At 39.5% G+C, this 19,150-nt stretch overlaps 4 protein-coding genes across 4 annotated transcripts; 1 reads left to right on the plus strand and 3 right to left on the minus strand.

Moving 5' to 3' along the window:
• Positions 1 to 768: 768 nt before the first annotated feature.
• Positions 769 to 6,951, minus strand: mdu (mitotic spindle positioning protein meduse). Its single transcript, XM_076120522.1, has 2 exons — positions 6,759 to 6,951; positions 769 to 3,810 (listed from the first exon to the last, which is right to left on the minus strand). The coding sequence occupies exons 1-2, from the start codon at positions 6,765 to 6,767 to the stop codon at positions 2,908 to 2,910; spliced, it is 912 nt and encodes a 303-aa protein (XP_075976637.1). The 5' UTR covers positions 6,768 to 6,951; the 3' UTR covers positions 769 to 2,907.
• Positions 6,952 to 8,037: 1,086 nt separating this feature from the next.
• Positions 8,038 to 10,175, minus strand: LOC142976868 (uncharacterized). The gene has a single exon (XM_076120429.1). It carries the CDS (start codon positions 9,905 to 9,907, stop codon positions 8,459 to 8,461), a length of 1,449 nt encoding a protein of 482 aa, XP_075976544.1. The 5' UTR covers positions 9,908 to 10,175; the 3' UTR covers positions 8,038 to 8,458.
• A 157-nt stretch (positions 10,176 to 10,332) lies between these two features.
• Positions 10,333 to 12,115, plus strand: LOC142976869 (uncharacterized). Its single transcript, XM_076120430.1, has one exon. It carries the CDS (start codon positions 10,432 to 10,434, stop codon positions 11,854 to 11,856), a length of 1,425 nt encoding a protein of 474 aa, XP_075976545.1. The 5' UTR covers positions 10,333 to 10,431; the 3' UTR covers positions 11,857 to 12,115.
• Positions 12,116 to 12,233: 118 nt separating this feature from the next.
• On the minus strand, positions 12,234 to 19,125 carry smg (sterile alpha motif domain containing protein 4 smaug). The gene is made up of 6 exons (XM_076120428.1): positions 18,629 to 19,125; positions 16,789 to 16,996; positions 15,925 to 16,568; positions 14,811 to 15,017; positions 13,872 to 14,115; positions 12,234 to 13,729 (listed from the first exon to the last, which is right to left on the minus strand). The coding sequence occupies exons 1-6, from the start codon at positions 18,876 to 18,878 to the stop codon at positions 13,471 to 13,473; spliced, it is 1,812 nt and encodes a 603-aa protein (XP_075976543.1). The 5' UTR covers positions 18,879 to 19,125; the 3' UTR covers positions 12,234 to 13,470.
• Positions 19,126 to 19,150: the final 25 nt, after the last annotated feature.

Raw genomic sequence — 19,150 nt, forward strand, 5'->3', positions numbered from 1 at the left:
GAAAAATCTTTACCCCCAAACAATATAAGGGCCCCCCAAACATTTTTTTACACGGGGTCCCAATGGGGGGGCCAATGCACGCTACGCCATTGAGTTGGTAGTACATAAATCACTGCTTACAAATGTCATAAATATTACAAAACTGCTAAACTTTACACCAGAAATTGCCAATTATATTCAGGTATTTATCGACATATGTACACAGGAAATTAATAAGCATTATATTCTAAGCTTCCACTAAGATTACTTCGAATTTCTACATTGTATTTTACATAGCTTGTCAGACTTTTTCCTGAGCTCTAACCTTTCGTAATGTCACCGTTCGAAAGGTGAAAATATGAATCTATACAGTTGCGGACATCGGCTATGAGGAATACGCAATGCGACAGTGCGTCACTACTCAGGGAACTAGTACATCTTGTCACAGGCGACAAGACAACGTAGACAGGTCTTATTTTGGAAAACACGTTGACTTGGAAACTACGTTGCAGTATCATCAGTAGCTCTAGCACAAAGACTTGCGAAAAAGTGTTCGCATCGAATTCGGATGAGAATTGAATAGGCGCCCTAATTTTGTTAGTATGAAATTATTTTTGTTTACCTTCGAATCGAACACTTTTGTCAGTTTGACAGAACTGATTCAAAATCGGCAGTATGAAGCTTTGATACTGTAACTGTAATTTAAAATTCTAAAGCTGTTGACGAAATGTTCTTGCTTAAGCTTCTGAACTGTTAAGTAAGGTAGGTATAGAATAAAACATTTAAATGTATCTTTTTACAGTATTTATTGCGAAAAAATCTTAAACAAACATAAATTAACATCTGATATCTAATATGGACAGTATAGGTACCTTTTGTAAAGTTCGCGGGTAGTTTCACATCAACGAATATAGTTTTATTTCACTTAATATATCATAAGGCAATGTTATATCACAATTGTTAGAAATATTATGAAAATGCTACACTTTGTATAAATAGGAATTTGTATTAAGGCCATCTTTTTTATAAATACTTTTTTATAACCCTCTGGCACTGATCATAAATAGAAACAAAAACTTATAAAATACCACTTATAAAATATTGCAACAATTACCTCTATCAATCTCAGTTATTATTATTTTGATCTATTCACTATAACTTTAAATTAAATTGACTAATTTATTATTATGCTAAAGGAAAAATTTCGTTAAGTACCTAATAAATAATTTATACATTTAGTACTAGTGACGTAGTGTTGCTAGTGCTAATATATATATACTAACAATGACGTTGCTATGTAATTTTATTATAGCAACACTTAACGAAGATGTTAGTAACACTTTTGTGTGATAACAGACAAAAAATATTACAATTGTTTACAAACAGTATCTTTGTATTTTTTTTATTTTTTCTTTAATGAAAGAGTAAAACAACAACTATCTTTTAACATTATTCAGAAAATACATTTAAAACTTACTAACACCTTTGTTAATTATCTAATAATAACTTTGTCTTAGTTGAAATACATAGGAAATGCACGTTTCTAGCTAAACTTTAGGTATTGTGCTAAATTCTAGTGTAAATGTAAGGCACAGGCTATTTGACACTTCTAACATTCAATAACTATATATCTTTGTACGGTACAACCAAAAGCATAACAGACATAAATTCATTGGCTGGGGCACAGTTTTACAATATACATATATAAATATTTGTATCATTTCGCAACATACAATTCGTATTAAATTCGTAAATTTAAGGCATTCGACATATTGTCGATTTCAGTTTTCATAGACAGATGACAGGTTTTCGATCAGACAAACGTTTTGACGAAATCGAATATGTGAAATCGGCCTAATGTAAGTAAAACATTTTCTATAAAATAGATATAAAATGTTTACAATAATTATAACGACGAAGTCCAGCTTCGACTAGTTCACATCCCGCATCGCACCACGCGCCACGCGCACCACGCGCCACCTCACCACACCGCTACACCGACAATACTTATGCGAAAGAATGTTATAATCTCGTAAACGCTGAATAAATCATGTAACCGCGAGCCATAGTGAATGCAATAAACGAAAGTACAACAGATAAGAGCTACCCATATCGCTTCGCGCTCCGACTTAACATAAGCATGAAGCGAAAGTAAAATCTAAACAAAAATATTTCTTCGGCGATCGCTCCCAACGTTTTGAGGTGTTATGAAAACTACAATATGCGACTACTCGATTGCTTACTAACTAAACCGGATACACGTTCTAATGGGTCATAAATCTACGCGAGTGCGATATCTCGACAATACTGGGAGCCGATTTCAAGGTGTTACTTAGTTTCTTACGCTTCATGTATTTTCTCACCGGTACAAAGAGCGGGCGGCGCGGCACACAGCTGAGTACCGCACCGAGCGCCGGGAAAGCGCCGCACCGAAAAACACGAATTGAGTTTTTCAGCGCACGGGAGTAACGCGGAACAATAGGAAGAAATCATTTTACTCACACTTCGGAGACGAGCGAGCGTAGTGTGTCGGCCGCTTTCCAACTGCGCGAGCGCGCAACGTAATTGCTGTTACGGATAACCATCATTTGCATTGTTCGCTATCTGGAGAAAATTTAATTGCTCGACAATCGATCGGCAAACGAAAGAAATCGATCAGTAAAACAGACTCCGATACGCACTCGAGGAATTTGAACATTTACGCAATACTCGCAACGTGGCCGGTGGCCGGGCGACGAGACGAACTCGCCAGGAACTGAACTGCACTCACACCTGACCGCGATGGTTCGCGGCTCGAACCGTTGACACTTTTGGCCTTGCATACAATTTCACTATGCACTTGGAAACGTGACGGTGTTTAGCTGCGTCACGCGCCCGTTATATAAACATATTTGAACCAGTTAGCCTTTCCAAACATTTATTACGATCCTAAGCGGCGCCGGCTTCTTGTTTCTGCTGTATCAGCGACTCCCACTTGGCTATGAGCCTCGTGGAGCTCGGCGCGAGGAACTCCTCACCGGGGGCCAGTACACACAGCTCCGCCAGTGACTTTGCCGGCTTCAGGCTGCCGATGGATTCGTGTCCCGAACTGTTTCTGGGTGACGGTGACCTGAGCTCCTCGTTGAGCGCTTCGTACAGCTCGCCTATCGACTTGGTCGCCTTTAGCTTGCCAGGCATGGGGATCTCCTCGTCCTCTGACTCGGAGGTGGTCTCATTATCACTGAGCTCAAGATCAAACGGTTTCTGTTTCTTCCTCATTTTCTTAAGCTCGTGTTCCCTGTCCTTCATCTCCTGTAATTCTTTCTGTATTTTCTCCTCGACGGGAACGTAGCCTTTTCTGACAGGCTTGCCTTCAGGCGTGCGGGAGATGACAGGCGGCGCAACCACAGGGGTGATCACGGGTGATGTGGGGAACACGAGTGGTGGCGCTATCGTCATGGGGGTGGTTGGCGTCTGAGGTATAGGTCCTCCTCCAGGGGAAGCGGGTAACTTGCCCTTGTTAGCGATAAACCGCTGCATGATGCCTTTTGTGCCCGTCTGCGGCGTGAAGCGGCGAGTGTAGCCATTAGTGTTGAGTAACGTCGGAGCTATCGGTGGAGAAGGTGCAATAGGACCCAGCAGGTGTGAGGTGGACACCGCTCTGTTGAGGGTCTTCTGTGGTTTTAGATCAGAGTCACCGTTGACGTGTCCATTCTGATGGTTCACGTCGATGGTGGACTCTGACAGCAGTCTGTTGATGCGGAAGTGTCCTTCTTTGAACTCCCGCTCCCTCTCCGTCACCTCGATGATCTCCCTTTGGATCCGGGAGAGGGGATCCTCTTTCAGCAACGACTGAAAAGATAGAAAATACTGTTAAAACTGGTAATGTTTAACAATGGATAAAAACAGATGTGTTTAAGTGTTCTATTTTTAGTAGCAGCATGTGTACTATAATAACGTAGCGGTCAGTGTTATCATACGCAAGTTTAATAGGTAATACAGGTTTTTCAACATCGTAGGTAAGGCACTTAAGTGTGTCTCGGTCGTATTGGCAATCGCTGGCGTACGTCGGCTCACATCGACCTTATAGATACGAGTTATTGATATCGGAGTTCTAGTTTATATCAACAATATTATGTAAGTAAATAAACGGCGTGCATTGAACATTATGAGAAATTTATGGCTAATTGGATTCCAATTGGAACTAATAGGACATGGATCGAACATTAGGTCTTTGATAAGTTGCTCTGAATGTATAAATTTATTAGAATATACTTAGCATCACATTAACATAGGACTCAAAATATGATATCAGCGATCGGTCTAACCTTACACTCAGAATAAACTGTGCTATTTCTGCCTCGGGTGACTACAACAAGATCATAAGTAAAAACTCGAAAAACAAGGAATCACTTGAACAAGAAATAAACAGAACACACCTGTTCAACTTGCAACTGATCAAAATAAAGAACTTTGGCTTTAATTCTTTTCATTCTGGAGCGCAATATCACTTTTAGAAACACACAATACACTAGTAACAAGGTCTTATTCTGTAATACCTAAATTAAATTTAACAAAAATATGCGCTAAGCTAATGAGATCGGCATCCATTGTCGTCGTTATTATCAAAAGATTGCATCGACAGATTAATTGATTTCCAGTAAATCTTATAATAAACGTTTATCATTTGATAAACTTATATTAAAATATGTGTAGAACGTGACTGTTTAGGTAATTTCGCGGTTTCACCGCTTTTGACTGTGATTATAACGAGATTGCTATCAAATGTTAAAAAACTTATTTCCTTACTTAACGTGAGATAGCGGCATCCTGTTTATGCTAATATTTATTATCTATAAAATAGAAATTTAAGGAATTCCGCCCGAGTTCTTTTGAATTACATCCTGTATAAGAATCAGTAGGTCAATGATTGATCCCGTAGATATTTTGCGATCCGACATGGCCATCTACCTATCAATCGACTCTACCTAGCAATTACGATAACTATGTACTGTGGTCAGTGACATTAATTTCACTATGAATACTAGGACACTGTCGAGAAATACACCATAAAACATAGTTATAAGATGGTGGTACCTTTTGTTATATGAAAGACTTTCGTAAGTAATACTCAGGATGCTTTTAGGCCACAGGAAATAGGGGAATGGTTGAACGATTCGCCACCACAAAACCACAACCCGGGGGTAAGTGAGTTCACCTAGTAACCTGTTTTCTTTCTGCCAAGTTCATTGATACTTATACATATTATATACTACTTAGATGAAATGTGATTGTGTTTAAGTACAATAGTTTTTAGGTGACACGTGTTTTCGAAAATCCGCGAGTCATCTTTTCAAACTAGTTTATGAAGTAATATTATGAGGTCATTGTTCTATCCCAAACCAAAGTATTGTTTACTCCAGAAGCCAAAGATGTGTCATTTTTGTTTTCCTTGCATGGTGGAATAATACACATAGCGGGAAAGTTCTCTGAGACTTATGTTTTTCCCTGATACCTATAGGTTTTTACAAAAACGGAAGGCCTTCCTACAAAGTAAGGACCTATTGGAAATACTTCACTGATGATTTCTTTGGATAAGATTTGTTTCACTATTTGCTATCCATTAAACATATAGGTACGTTATTATCTTGTCATCTATTCATATGCCACCAGCTGAGTACTTTTATAGCTGTATTGAGACAAGTTTCTAAACAGATGTTTTCATCTCCAAATTATAAAACAAAATAAACAACGCGCTACTTCTTTTTATGTGAATGTTCATTGAAATTAACGAGAATATCGTTTGTATACTTTGTATTCATAGTAGGTACGTGGGAAGTTCTTGTTTAATAATGTTTCTTTTTCTCTGACCTCCATGAGAAATATAAAGATGTGATTAGTGAATAAGTATGTCGACTTGCGATTCGACTGACTAATGTACTTTTCACTGACACGATTATAATCTTTCACAACGAAACTAGGGTATTTTGTAATAGTTGAAGGCACGTGAAACATCAGCATTTCAATGTATTTCGTAATTTTCATAATTATGTTTATTATTGGAAAAGAGGTCAGTAGCGATGCGGTGCAATATGTACGGTGACCTACCCACTGCCATATTCAGTTTCACCGGTCACTCCACCTCGCCTCACTGGCTATAGTGTAGGTACCTAGTTTAGGATAGGACTGTACTGTACACACTGACCGCATGATATTAACATTTCTAACAAACTGAAGGAGGTGGCCAATCGCACGCAAACAATGATTTCATATCTGTCCCAAGTACCAGTAATCGTGACTACTCACACGTAGTTGTTATAAAGTTCTTCATAGATTAAAACAATCGATATAAAACGTTAATTCCTTCAGATAAGACAATAGCCAGTCGTTATTGCACGAATGTTCGACGCGTATGTAAAACCGACCAGTATTGATAGTGTATCGGCGCGTTATCAGATGTATAACAGTACATCGTCAGAATACTTTTACCGATGCCGGGGCCGGAGCCGCGACATCTCAAAGCTTTCTACCGGCCTGGGCCTCTGTACAGTCGGCACTCGGCACACATCGCCAAACTCGCACACCATTATTGTGGAGAGTATGAAAGCGTTAATTAATCCGGCGGCGGTGGCGGTGACCCGCGACACGCAGCGCCGCACGCGCTGCACACTCACAACTGTACCTCATGCCGACGACCTACGAACCTACGATTACGATCTCAGGACTAGCCTCTCGGCCACTCCAGACTAGAGCACGCTCGCATTCCGTACACACTGGATTTTAGTAAAATAAATACTCACTTCACCCATTATTAAACACGAAGGTATCCGTAAATCCGCACAGATATAACAGAGTCTATCACACACCAACTGTAACACGGTTTAAACCATCACGGCACCGACACCTGCCACGGTAATACTGTAGTCGTGGAACGATACGTGCGTTACGGCGGACGGTCGCGGGCTAACGTCCTCTACGCGAGTCCACCGCGACGAGCGAAGCCTCCGTATCACTCACCTGGCTGCCTAATTGGCGGGGGAGGGAGACGCCGCTATCGTGGCGAACAAAAGAACGAGACAGCTATAGCAACTGACAACACCTGGCACTGTTTTACCGATCATGGGACTGTTTTATTGAAGGTGTGTGAGGGCGCGCGTTTGAAATTCGAGCGCGGATTTACGCGCCATTGCGTTAAGGGACTGTCGGTGGTCGCTCCCCTCAGCTCCCTCGTGCGGACAGGAAGACGGCATTCATTAAGGAACCTGTTCATAATTTCTGTAACGGTACGTTGATTAAAATATCTCTGTAGACGTGAGAACCACTTAGTTAATCCGCTTTTAAATAAGCAATCTAGTATCGCTAAGTACAGATTATACTGCAGTCAATGAATACATCTACAATTATTTAAGTTATCCTAGTCTGGTTTTCATAGATTAATTCCATCATTGTCGTCCCCTATATTTAGTGTATCCGATGTCTTATTTTCCACATTGCGACTTTTTGGTAAGTACCTATCTCACCTCAACAATATCCCGAGTTCGATTCCCGTTTTGCAAAATCCCTGTCTTAACTGATAGTGCGGGAAAAGTCCACAGCTATCTTGTAAGGTTCTACAGACCCGGTTTTAGTCTATATTCATACTTAATCTAATCGCGGGACTATTACAGACACAGACGCAAAGAATTACCAGACCATAAAGTATTTGTGCATGGATTACTACATCGTTATACGGGGTATTTTTTACCATAAGAATTATATCTATGGCGTAATAATCGCGGAGTCTTAGATCAATCTGCTTTTATCTGTTTTATACTTTTCAACCTTGCTTACTTTTAGATCGGCATGTCGATGGATCGATCAGCAGCTGGGGTTAGATAACTTCTTTCTGCAAATTGAAAATATAATAAAATAGTACCTGATCTTGGTGTGCTTATCTTTCCTTTTTATGGGGAGTCTATTGCCTTTTATCGTTTGGATTCAAAGATATCTGTAAAACAAGACTGAACAATACATAATATATATTCAGTGTTTTAGGAAATTTTAGATTATAAAAATACAACATAATAAAGTAGTAGAAAATATTTATTTTTTCTTAAATTTACGACTAGCACAATAATATACCAAAATTTTACTATTTCAATGAGAGAATTACACTATAAACTTATATAATTAGCTAGATACCAGATATGGCAATGGGCCCACAACACTATAAAAATGTTATAATTCAGTCAAGTAGGAAGGTAGAACAGTTCTTTCTTTTTTACAATTTTTAACTAACTGAGATGAAAATTAGGAGCTTTCAATTGGAATAAGTACAATATAAGTAAGAACACAAAATAGCTAGATACAGTCACCGAAGTTTGAACCATAAACTCTTTACAGAAAAAATTAAAAAATTGCCTAATAATGTATTAGTTTATTTGTGGCCAGCACATTATACATACACATCATACATAGTCCCTTTGTACCACATCTTTACAATTATTACATTACGTACATTTTATTTATCTACACTTTTCCCAAGAGTCTTATGAGAGGTGTCCATATGGCTGACTCTTAAATGCCTAGAAAGATCACTAGTCCTGAAATAACCTCTAGAACAATGATGACAAATATATGGAGTGTGGTTTGTATGATGCTTTAGTAAATGGAACTCTAACATCATAGCAGTAGGGAAGGTTTTAGTACATTCACCAATAGAGCATTTGAACTTTGAAGCATTATCATGTTTGAAACTTATATGATTGGCCAAACTTCTTTTGTTCATGAAGCTTTGGTTACACAGCTTACAAACAAAAGGCTTTTCTCCTGTATGCTTGGTCATGTGTTCAGCAAGATTTGAAAACATTTTATGGCAAATCGTACATTCTCCGGACCTTTCCGAATGTTTCCTTCTTATATGAACTTGTAGATTACCCTTCATAGAAAACGTCATGCCACAGTAATTACAAATATTATGTTTCTCATTGGAATGTATCTTCATGTGAGCTTTCAAAGCGTTTTTAGTTTTAACAGACTTGTTACACAAATGGCAAGAGAATTTTTTTTCATCACTATGAGCTACTTGATGCCTCTGCATGTGGCTCTTATCTAAAAATGTTTTAAAACATGTTGGACATGAGTAAGGCTTTTCACCGGTATGTAGCCGTTTATGTCTTATCATTGAAGCAACCTGTCTGAAAGCTTTAGGGCAGAACGGGCAGAGGTACGGTCTCTCATCAGTGTGTACTCTCATATGTGTCCTTATACTAGTCTTGGTAAGGAAACTATTGCCGCAAGTTTCACAAATGTATTTTCGTTCTCTTTCTGTGTAATGAGAATGTGAGGCTATGTGTCTTTTGAGAGACCCTTTTAGGTTGAACCGGGCATCACAGTAGTGACACTGAAATGGTTTTTCGCCAGTATGTGTTCTCATGTGGTTGGCAAGAGCTGACCGACTGGGAGCTACATAACCACAAACATTACATCTGACTGACCCTACTTTACTCCTCTGTTTCCTAGTTTCAATATGTTCTCTAAACTTTAGCGTCTTCGTGTACTTTCGTTTAGGTTTATTAATCACTACTTCACATTCGTCTCTACAGTCGTCTCGACAGTCGTCTAACGAGAAATCGGCGAAATGTACGTCGTCTTCCAAAGGTATCTCTTCCTTAATGTTCTCTTCTTTGATTGGTACTTCAGTTTTAGTGATAATATTATCGTACAAGTCTGTAATGTCCGTGCAACGTAGGGCTTTGTCGGAGGCCTCGCACTTGTTCACGAAGTCATACGACGTGCAAAGTTCTGCAGCACAGCCTGTACAGATGGAGTCAGGCAGCCCATCTCCTTGCTCCACCACCACGTTTACACACCGCATTATCTTCATACTGTATAAAACCTCTTCATGCTCCTCAAATATGGATATTGTAGCTGTTTTTTTGAGACAAACACGACAGAGTTTCGACTCCATGTCTGATGTTGTCGCGTTTTAATCAACACTATTAACTAATGGCGTGCTTAAACATTTACTGCAATTATAAGGTTCTTTCAAGATAGACACGCATTTAGCCAAACAAGATGATTTTTCAGCATTTTTACATTATTTTTCGAAATGTCTTATTGGTTTGACATTCTACAAAAAGCCACTTGACAGTTAGAGTGAGGCACGAACAATTTGTTACATTGTATACAGCCAAGTTAGGTATTTTAGAGATTAATATTTTTAGAATAAAAGATTGTGAAATTATTTCCACGTATCTATGTATAGATATTAATAGATATGCGATAAAACTATAGTGATTACGCTTTGTAACAATTATATATTTCGTTGAAAAATATTAAATATTCCCAATTTCCAACTTTCGTTCCGAAAGCTTGACGTTTGACAGCTGATCATCGTATTTCGCAGTTGTGTGCAATGTTGTTATTGTTTATTTTTATCGTCAAAATAAATAATACAAAGCCTAATAGTCGAGAATTATTTAAATATAAGTCATGGAAACGAAATTATGTAGACTATGTTGTAAAAATGAAGCTACTTCCTACATATTTCATAAAGAACCGGACGGCACAGAATTGAGCGCAAAAATAATGTATTGTTGTGCGAACATTGATATTAAAGACGGAGACGGTTTACCAGCGTTTGTATGTGATAGCTGCGAACAAGAACTTGATACCTGTTACCGATTTGTATTAAAATGTGAAGCGTCTGATAAACAATTACGCTCACAATCTCTCTCAATTATTTCACAAGTTATTGCGAACTTAGACGGTTCCACGTCCCCCGTGGAAGTTAAAGCAGAAATTAAATACCAAAGCGACGATGACAATCACTATGAAGACCCACACAGTGACGATATACCACTGGATCAATTGCGACATGACACTGCAAGTATTAAGTATGAAAATGTAATAGCTAGTAACACTAAACGAAAACCGCATAAAACACGAATTAAGTATAAGAACTCAGGACCAAAGAAATGTACAGTATGTGGGCGTCAGTGCACCAACCAGTCCACTTTAGTAATACATATGAGGTCCCATACCAATGAGTATTCATATCCTTGTTCTCTATGTGATAAAAAGTATAAAGACGGTGGCAACTTGAAGCGTCACATGGATAGACATCATTCTGAACATACAAGGATGCGTAACTTCATTTGCGAGAGCTGCGGTAAAGGGTTCTTTAGCAAAAGTGATGTGACTATTCATATGCGTACACATACCGGAGAAACTCCATATTCTTGCACTGAATGTGCTGCAAGATTCACTCAGTTAGGAGCTCTGATCAGACATAAGAAACGACACACCGGTGAGAAAGACCACATGTGTTCTATTTGCCCTAAAAGATTCTGTACTAAGGAAGAATTAAAAATGCATCATGTAGTACACTCTACTGAGAAAAAATACTCCTGCCCGCTTTGTGATACTTCATTCAAACATCAATCAAATTTAACCAAACACATTAGACTGCATACTGAATCTCGTAACTTTATATGCAACTACTGTGGACGCAATTTCAAGTTCAAAGGGAATCTGAAGTTACATATTGAAAGGCAGCATTCCGAAAAGTCTGGTTTTTGTGACCTATGTTCTAGACATGCGCCAAATCTTGAAACTCATATGTGGAGACATACAGGAGAACGGCCACTCAAATGTGAGATGTGTACAAGCAGTTTCTTTGAGTTAAAAGCTTTAGCCCGACACGTAAACTTTAAACATACAAAAACTGACCGCTACAAGTGTGATGTGGAAGGCTGTTCTATGATGTTTCCTTCAAGGCCAATGCTCGACTTCCATATTGCCAAGCTTCATGGTACTCATATACCATTTCCCTGTGACCGCTGTACTCGTGCATTCTATAGAAAAAATGATCTTGCTAGACATAAAATTGGCACTCATAAAGAGAGACTTGTTTAGAGGAGAACTACTAAAAAAAATTTAATTAATATCAGAATATTTATCAGTGAATTACGTAAGATATACGCGATTCTTTGTTATATTATAGTGTTTATGTGGTATTACAATAATGTGACTATCTTGCCTAGTTTAGTATAATGTAATAAGTATGTTTCCTAAATAGACCTAAGAAGTATTATATAAGTAAGTATTTTTGTGGCTGTAATCATTGTAACGAAACCAAATTTTGTACTCGTCATTGTATCTAGTCTAATAAATATTTGTACTTTGTAAAACAATTTTATTTTAAAACTACAAATATTTTAGTTGCATCCTATTGTTATTAAGTTAGAAACTCTGTAATTGTTGATAAAAGGTGGGGTGTAAAACAAAACGCGTTTGAATGTTATACAATATTTATTTTAGTGCTGATGAATATCATGATCCATGATCCAAAAACAAACCGTATCACAGTCCGCTACAGATTAGTAACTAAAGCTCGTGAACACAGAAGTGAGAATGTTAACAGAAACACTTGAGGTATGTAGGGAAACAATAAATATATATACTTCTGTACAATTGGCTAATAAACATCCGCGGGCACGTGCACGCACACGCACACAGCGTCACAGCGTGACACGGTGCACGTGCACCAACCAAACTATACACAACACAGTAAACCAATATTCATCTCATTATATTTAAAATAATTTCATTATATATTATTTATGTCATCAACACATGTTTGTACAAAACAATAACCCTTATAAATACAATGTGAACTAGTTCATTTATTTACATCATCAATTCTATAATTTTTATAATATAGATAAAATATTGCGTAAATAAAAAAATAATAAATTGCACACGTTACAATCAGATTTTTGATCCAGTCAAAACATTAATTGCTGAATATAAAATATCCATTACTAAAATAATCATCATAAAATAATAAAATAAACAGCTTGCGAACATTATAAATTATGCAAACATCAGTCAACGTTTATAACTAAGTTACGTTAACATTATATCGTAAGTTAACAGGGACGCGTCAGTGATTCGTAAATATAATATATGCGGCGCACGCTCACCGCCGATCTATCGCTCCGTCCGTATATCGTCTGTGTATTGTGAAGTGTAACGTGGACAGACCGGCAGTGGGAGTGCGCGCAGTCAACAAGTATGTACCCAGTAGTGGAGCACGAGTACGTAACACTGCACACACAACAGTTATATATCGACACAAAGTACGCGACAATAACGAGACCTAACTAACCCTAGCTACACTATACGGCTAACTAGAAATAAAACTCGCACAAATTAGCACCAGAGAAATTTAGGATACCATTAGATGTATACGATACCGAGTCGATGTCATCGATTACACTATATTATCATTAAAGTATCCAGCGGGGAATCTACGGCACTATCGTCGGGACAAAAATGCGGATGATTCGTTATAAAAAGCTATACTCTCGCTCTATCTAGTCACAATTCGTCAACGGCCGAGCGTCAATACGACGACGGAATTTCTCTAGCTACTCACGGTCGTCCGACGGAAACGGAACACACCAAATATACACAAATAAATAGAAGCGCGGGAGTCACGGGGCGGCCCGGGGGTCGGGGGGGACGTCAGTTGATGGCCTGCTCCGTCATCTGCAGGCACAGCGCGTCCAGCGACGAGTAGTCGTCGCCCCCGGGGGGCGGCCGGGGGGGCGCCCCCACCCCGGAGGGGGGAGGCGGGGGGCGAGGCCCGTGCGGCGGGTACGAGTGCGACTTGCCGCGCGGCAGCAGAGGACCTGTGCATGCGCCTCCTGTCCCACCTCCGCCGCTGCTCCACATGCGCTTTTGCATTGGTTTGTGATAGCCGTTGTGCGGGTTAATACGCCATCTGGTGACAAAAACATTATTTATATTGGGAAGCTAAGGAATGTATTATTTATGATAACAATAGGATAAAAAAATTGCCATCCACTTTACATAATTCTCAACATGAATCTGTAGTCTTAAAAAGTAAAATGTTCAATCCTCACCTAGGTTTAGGACACCGCCTGTTGAGCGGCATATCACTGACATGGTGGAAGAACTGCCTGGGCGGCAGGCGGTGGCGCAGCCCGCGCAGCGCCTCCAGCAGGTCGGGGCGGCTGAAGGCGTCGTGGTGCAGCGCCTTCTCCACGAGCCAGCAGTGCAGCGACAGCGGGTCCACGGGCGGCTCGTGCTCCTCGTCCGGCACCGACACGCGCCCGGAACATGACGCTGTGTTCAGACACTTTGATGCTGGAATATAAATAAACGAAAATTAACATTTTGTAGGTACACTTTCGGGGCTTCCTAGGTAACGTTATGCCTAAAAGTAATTACAAGTATAATTACATTTAAGTTAGTTATTTCCAGGCAACATATTGGCTTACTTAATATTCTATAGGAATGCTGTAACCAATAGCAAAACAAGAAGCAAGCCAAATAAAACTTCACATATTCCTTAATGAGCAGTGATAGCCGAGTGGTATAAGTTGACACTTCCCACTCAAGTGGTCGCAGGTTCGAACCCGAGGCAACACACCAATGACTTTTCGAAGTTATGTGTGTATTAGAAATAATTATCATATGCTCCAACGGTGAAGGAAAACATCGTGAGGAAACACCTTGCATGCCTAAAAATTTGTTGAAAAACATTTATTGAGGGCATGCAAAGTCCCCAACCCGCACTTGGCCAGCGTGGTGGACTCAAGGCCTAACCCCTCCCTCATTACGGGAGGAGACCCTTGCCCAGCAGTGGGACATACATGGGTTAAATTTATTTATTTTATTCCTTAAATGCATTCTGAGAGGTAGGTCAAAATAACTGTGTAAAACAGCTATCATTCCGAATAAATATCAAAAGTAGACAAGAGAACGGAAATAATGAAGTTTGGGAGAACCTGTTAAGTCTCACATTATACAGGAGGAAAACCATAAGCTAGTATGTTTACCAAGGTGCAAGGCTCTGACGATGGCGGCAGGCAGGTCGCTAGCAGGCGGCATGGGGCTCAGCAGCACTCCACGCAGACGCTCCAGGGCGCGGCCCGCACCGCCCGCGCCGCCCCGCAGCTCGGCCTCCACCGCCTCCAGCACGGCGCCGCGCTCGCTCAGCTTCTTGATCGACAGCAGCAACTTGTGCCGAGCGCCTTTTGTTACTCCTGCAAACAATAACATTGTTATAGCACATATGCTTTTGTTTTCCTGTGATATAATAATATAGCAATTTTGCAATGGGCCCTCGTATTGATGCTTATGTATTTGCGTTTTGTTCTTCTGTAATTCGAAAAAGCTTAAATCGATTTGAATGTTTAGCAGGTTGATAATTAATGAGCTGGGAAAAGTTACAGATAATTTGTTTTTACATAAATCGAGAGCTCAAATATGACATGAAATATTGAACGCAAAGTGGCGTGGGTCAGCCATAATACAAATCAAAAGAGGAACAAGGTCTTGTAAATAACCATTTTCAATCAAATATTTAAGTCTTTCACTGTAAATAAGACGTCAGCTATTTTAGCAAAAAGACTATTCACAAAATAATTAAATCTGTCATCATCCTGTTCCAATTCCCATAACTCAATGAACAGAGTTAGCATTGACCCGCTTGTCTCACAATAATCGCACATAATTCCTTGTAAAGAACAATTTCAATAATATTTCATAGTAAGAGGAAACAAGATGATTGTCCGGCGAGACGAACTGATTCAAAGTGGGCATTATTTCCTCCAGTTACCAACATGACTCATGTGGAACAATGTGGCTACGTTTTATATGCCATTATAACTAAGGATTACTGTATGTTAGGTTACATTACATAACTTATGTACACAATAGAATGTGTAAAGTGCAATAAATTGCAAAAAAGATGCAATGATCAAACCAAATTTAAATTGTGAGGGAGCAAAAAGGACAGATCCAGGTCTTTCTATGGTAAAGAATTGACTATGATGTGTGTAGCAAAATAAGCTAGTTAAGTTTTGACTCATATATCTAAATCAAATAGAATGTTTGTAACTACTAGATTACAACACAGTAAGAGGAAAAGAGAACAGCTCTGAAACTCACCTAATTTCTCGAGGTACTTCTCGTCCATGGTCATCATCTGCTCATAGCTCATGTTGGTGAACAGCCACACGTACTTGTGTAGCCTCAGTCCCTTCAGCCACTGCGCCACCGTCGACATGCCGGGGTGGTGCTCCCCGAAGTTGTGTGACCTCAGGTCGTCCAGTCGCGTCTCGCTCCCCGTCGTCCCATACATTATACTAATAGGCCTAATCTGACTTAAACTGTGCTCACTAGACAACGAAAAGCTCCTAGGTTTTTGTACAAATGGTTCATCACTCAAATTCTCTGCTGAAGAAGACATGTGCATGAAGTTGGTCGAAGGAGGGGTTAGACTGTTAGATCTTTGTGACTTGGGCTGTGATATCGCCGGCTCGAAGTTAGGCTTCTCGCCCTCTATACTAATGTCTACGTCACGTCCATTTTTCGAGAATGACTCTTGTAGTAAGTCTGGTGCATAGTCTATTGTGTCAAGGATCCCTCTAAACTCGACGTTCTTGCCGATGGTCCGTCTGAAGGTGTTGTTCGAGCTCCAAATATTGTTGTCTGGTACAAGACATGTCTCTATCCGCTGCTGCCACACACTCTCTGGGTTTCTGTTGCCCGAGATGTGATTCTCTAAATATCTTAACCATTCTGTTAATGTCCTGGAAGAAGAAAAATCAAGTAAGAATCTAGCAAGCATCTTACACAGAAGACAGTTTTATTTAATTGGCAACCTTGCTAGAGGAGAATATCATTGAAAAACTTGGCTGAATGGCAAAACTTTTGTTACTATTTAGGACCATAACTCTTGCCTTTCACATCTATAGGTTGTATTAATTTCCTTTTATTTTTACGTTTAGAATTTAAGGGGCTTCATCTCACCTTTGGTCATGGTGTGTCAACGCTGGGTGTACTAACAAGTACGACAGCAGCTGTCTGCACAGGTCGGGCGCCACGGAGGAGCGGCGCGGCGCGTCCACGCATCGCTGCACCAGTGCAGGAGCGGCCGTCACGTATATGTCTTTGCCGCGCTCGTTGTCCATCCGTAGCAGTGGCAGTAAGTTTAGCAAGCGCCTAAGACGCTCACCACCTGACGGACAAGGATGCTTTTATGAACAAATTTGTTTTTTACAAAGTTAGACACCAGTATCACGACTTATGGATAAGTATTGCTTAGCTGGGTGATGGGATAAGGGAGCAAGATCATACCGTAAGTAAAAATCAATGGATGTTCAAGCAGTCACTCCAGCTGAATAGTGCTAGTTTTCTGGACTTCTTGTACCAAAGGCAGAGAAATGGCTTTACTCCTCGAAGAGCAGACATACCAGACTTAACACCTGACTAAGCCAATTAAGCAGGTTTTTGTTAATTAAAGGTACTGCCTACATGCAGCTAATAAATTTTCCTTAAAGAGCACCAACCTTTGCTCTTTGTAAGGTGACACTTATGAATGAACCTTAAATCTATGTGAGAAGGTAAATCTGCAGGAATTTTTAAGGTAAAAGAACAAACTTCTTATGAATCATATCCTAGTATTTAAATTAGTTTGGACTTTGATGAAAATACCTCCTCTCCAAAAGCATTTTTTCAATCATTACTTTGAAATTAAATTAAATTACATAGAGGCAGCTCATTAGAAAACACATGGAATATTAGGAAGAAACAATGAACATAAATAAATAGTAGCAAAGGGGTAAGCACAGACCAGATAAACAATGCATTTGCTATTATGCAGTGGGATGAAAAGATAATAATTAATATGGGAGGTACTTAGATATTTTCACCACAAAAACGTTTTTGAATGTAGGGCAAAAGTGTCTAGTGCTCCTGATATCATTAAATTGCTATTCATAATGGTCAGGTGTTACTGGAGTAAAATAGCAATTTTGTAAAAGAAAGAATAAAAACTATGAAACTAATGGTTCCAACAGTTCCATCAATGCAAGTCTTTTGTTAAAAGAAGGTGTTTATTTTGGCTACCTAAGTTAAAAATGCACAGCTATATATTATCAGATCCAGTGCTAGGAGTCCAACCTAATTCTCAGGTGAAATCAACAAATGGGTTTTTTCCTCACAAGCCTGTATTGATACAGTATGTAATATTAGATAACAGTGCAGCAAGGTTGCAATTTTTTACACTTAAACAAATAAAATTAAACTACCTACAAAATAAAAATAACTAAAACTTTAAACTTGAATAACTGTTGAAGTTCTTCAACATTTATTAAATAACAATCTATAATACTTAGTAATACAATAAATTGCTTACTTCAACAATCCAGACAAGTGCTGAATAGTTATTAATCAAATAATTTGCTAAGACAGCTTAACTGTATTGTTTTAATTAGGTAGCATAAAAATATTGTTTGGTTTGCTAGATAACAAACTCATTAGTCAGTAAAATGATTTATTATCACAAACCATTATGCAATTACACTTGATAACTGATTATATTGTTTTTATATCGTTTTACTTTTGTATATAAATTGTTACGAAAATTTTGATGAGTAATACCAATGAAATGCAAAGTGGTTCAAATTTGTAGATAAAAAAACAGGTGTAAATTGCACTTGTATGTTTTCTGGTTAGGGTATTTATATCGCTGATTTACAGGGTAGTCCTAAAAAGAGGGTTATGATAAATTTAGGCTGTTATAAACGATACTGAGGTAAGATTCCGCATAAGGAAAATCAGTAAGAAAAACAAAGTTTCTTCGACATACCGTCCTCATCGTCATCGTCGCGCACGGCGAGCAGGCCGGCAAGCAGGGCCTCGTCGTTAGCTTCCCGCTCCAGCCTCTCGTCCTCGACGTGGCTGCGCAGCGCCGCCTCCACGGCCCGCTGCACCAACTTCAGCCCCGGCCACGGGACCCGTCGAGCCAGTGTGCACGCCACCACCGTCTGCTCGCACGCGCCCCATTGCTCGAACACCCCGGCGACACCCCCGAGCTGCTCGTAAAACGTGCCGTTCATCGTGAAAACAGCATAGCAGACCCAAAATATCAGATTTGTTTGTGTTCTACACGTCAGTAGTCCGTGACAGCTGATCGTTGAGCCACAATTTAACAGGATCGGAGGCGTGCGGCACACGAGGCGGCGATCGTGACGAAAGGGCGGTGATTATGTCGCGGAATGGGAACGTTAATTTATTATTAAAATTACAGGTAGATTGAAAAACATCAAAATTGTTTCGACGGTCAATCAGATAATCAAAATCCAAAATGGCCGTCCACAGATAACAAATG

The sequence above is a fragment of the Anticarsia gemmatalis genome, chromosome 12 (genome assembly GCF_050436995.1).
Source record: "Anticarsia gemmatalis isolate Benzon Research Colony breed Stoneville strain chromosome 12, ilAntGemm2 primary, whole genome shotgun sequence".
NCBI lineage: Eukaryota > Metazoa > Arthropoda > Insecta > Lepidoptera > Erebidae > Anticarsia > Anticarsia gemmatalis.

Coding starts and splice junctions, on each gene's coding strand:
- LOC142976868 (XM_076120429.1), bottom strand. CDS start 9,907: ATGGAGTCGAAACTCTGTCGTGTTTGTCTCAAAAAAACAGCTACAATA.
- LOC142976869 (XM_076120430.1), top strand. CDS start 10,432: ATGGAAACGAAATTATGTAGACTATGTTGTAAAAATGAAGCTACTTCC.
- smg (XM_076120428.1), bottom strand. CDS start 18,878: ATGAACGGCACGTTTTACGAGCAGCTCGGGGGTGTCGCCGGGGTGTTC. Junction 14,116..14,810: donor CGTCAGAGCCTTGCACCTTG/GTAAACATACTA, acceptor TTTATATTCCAG/CATCAAAGTGTCTGAACACA. Junction 13,730..13,871: donor AGGCGGTGTCCTAAACCTAG/GTGAGGATTGAA, acceptor TTTTGTCACCAG/ATGGCGTATTAACCCGCACA.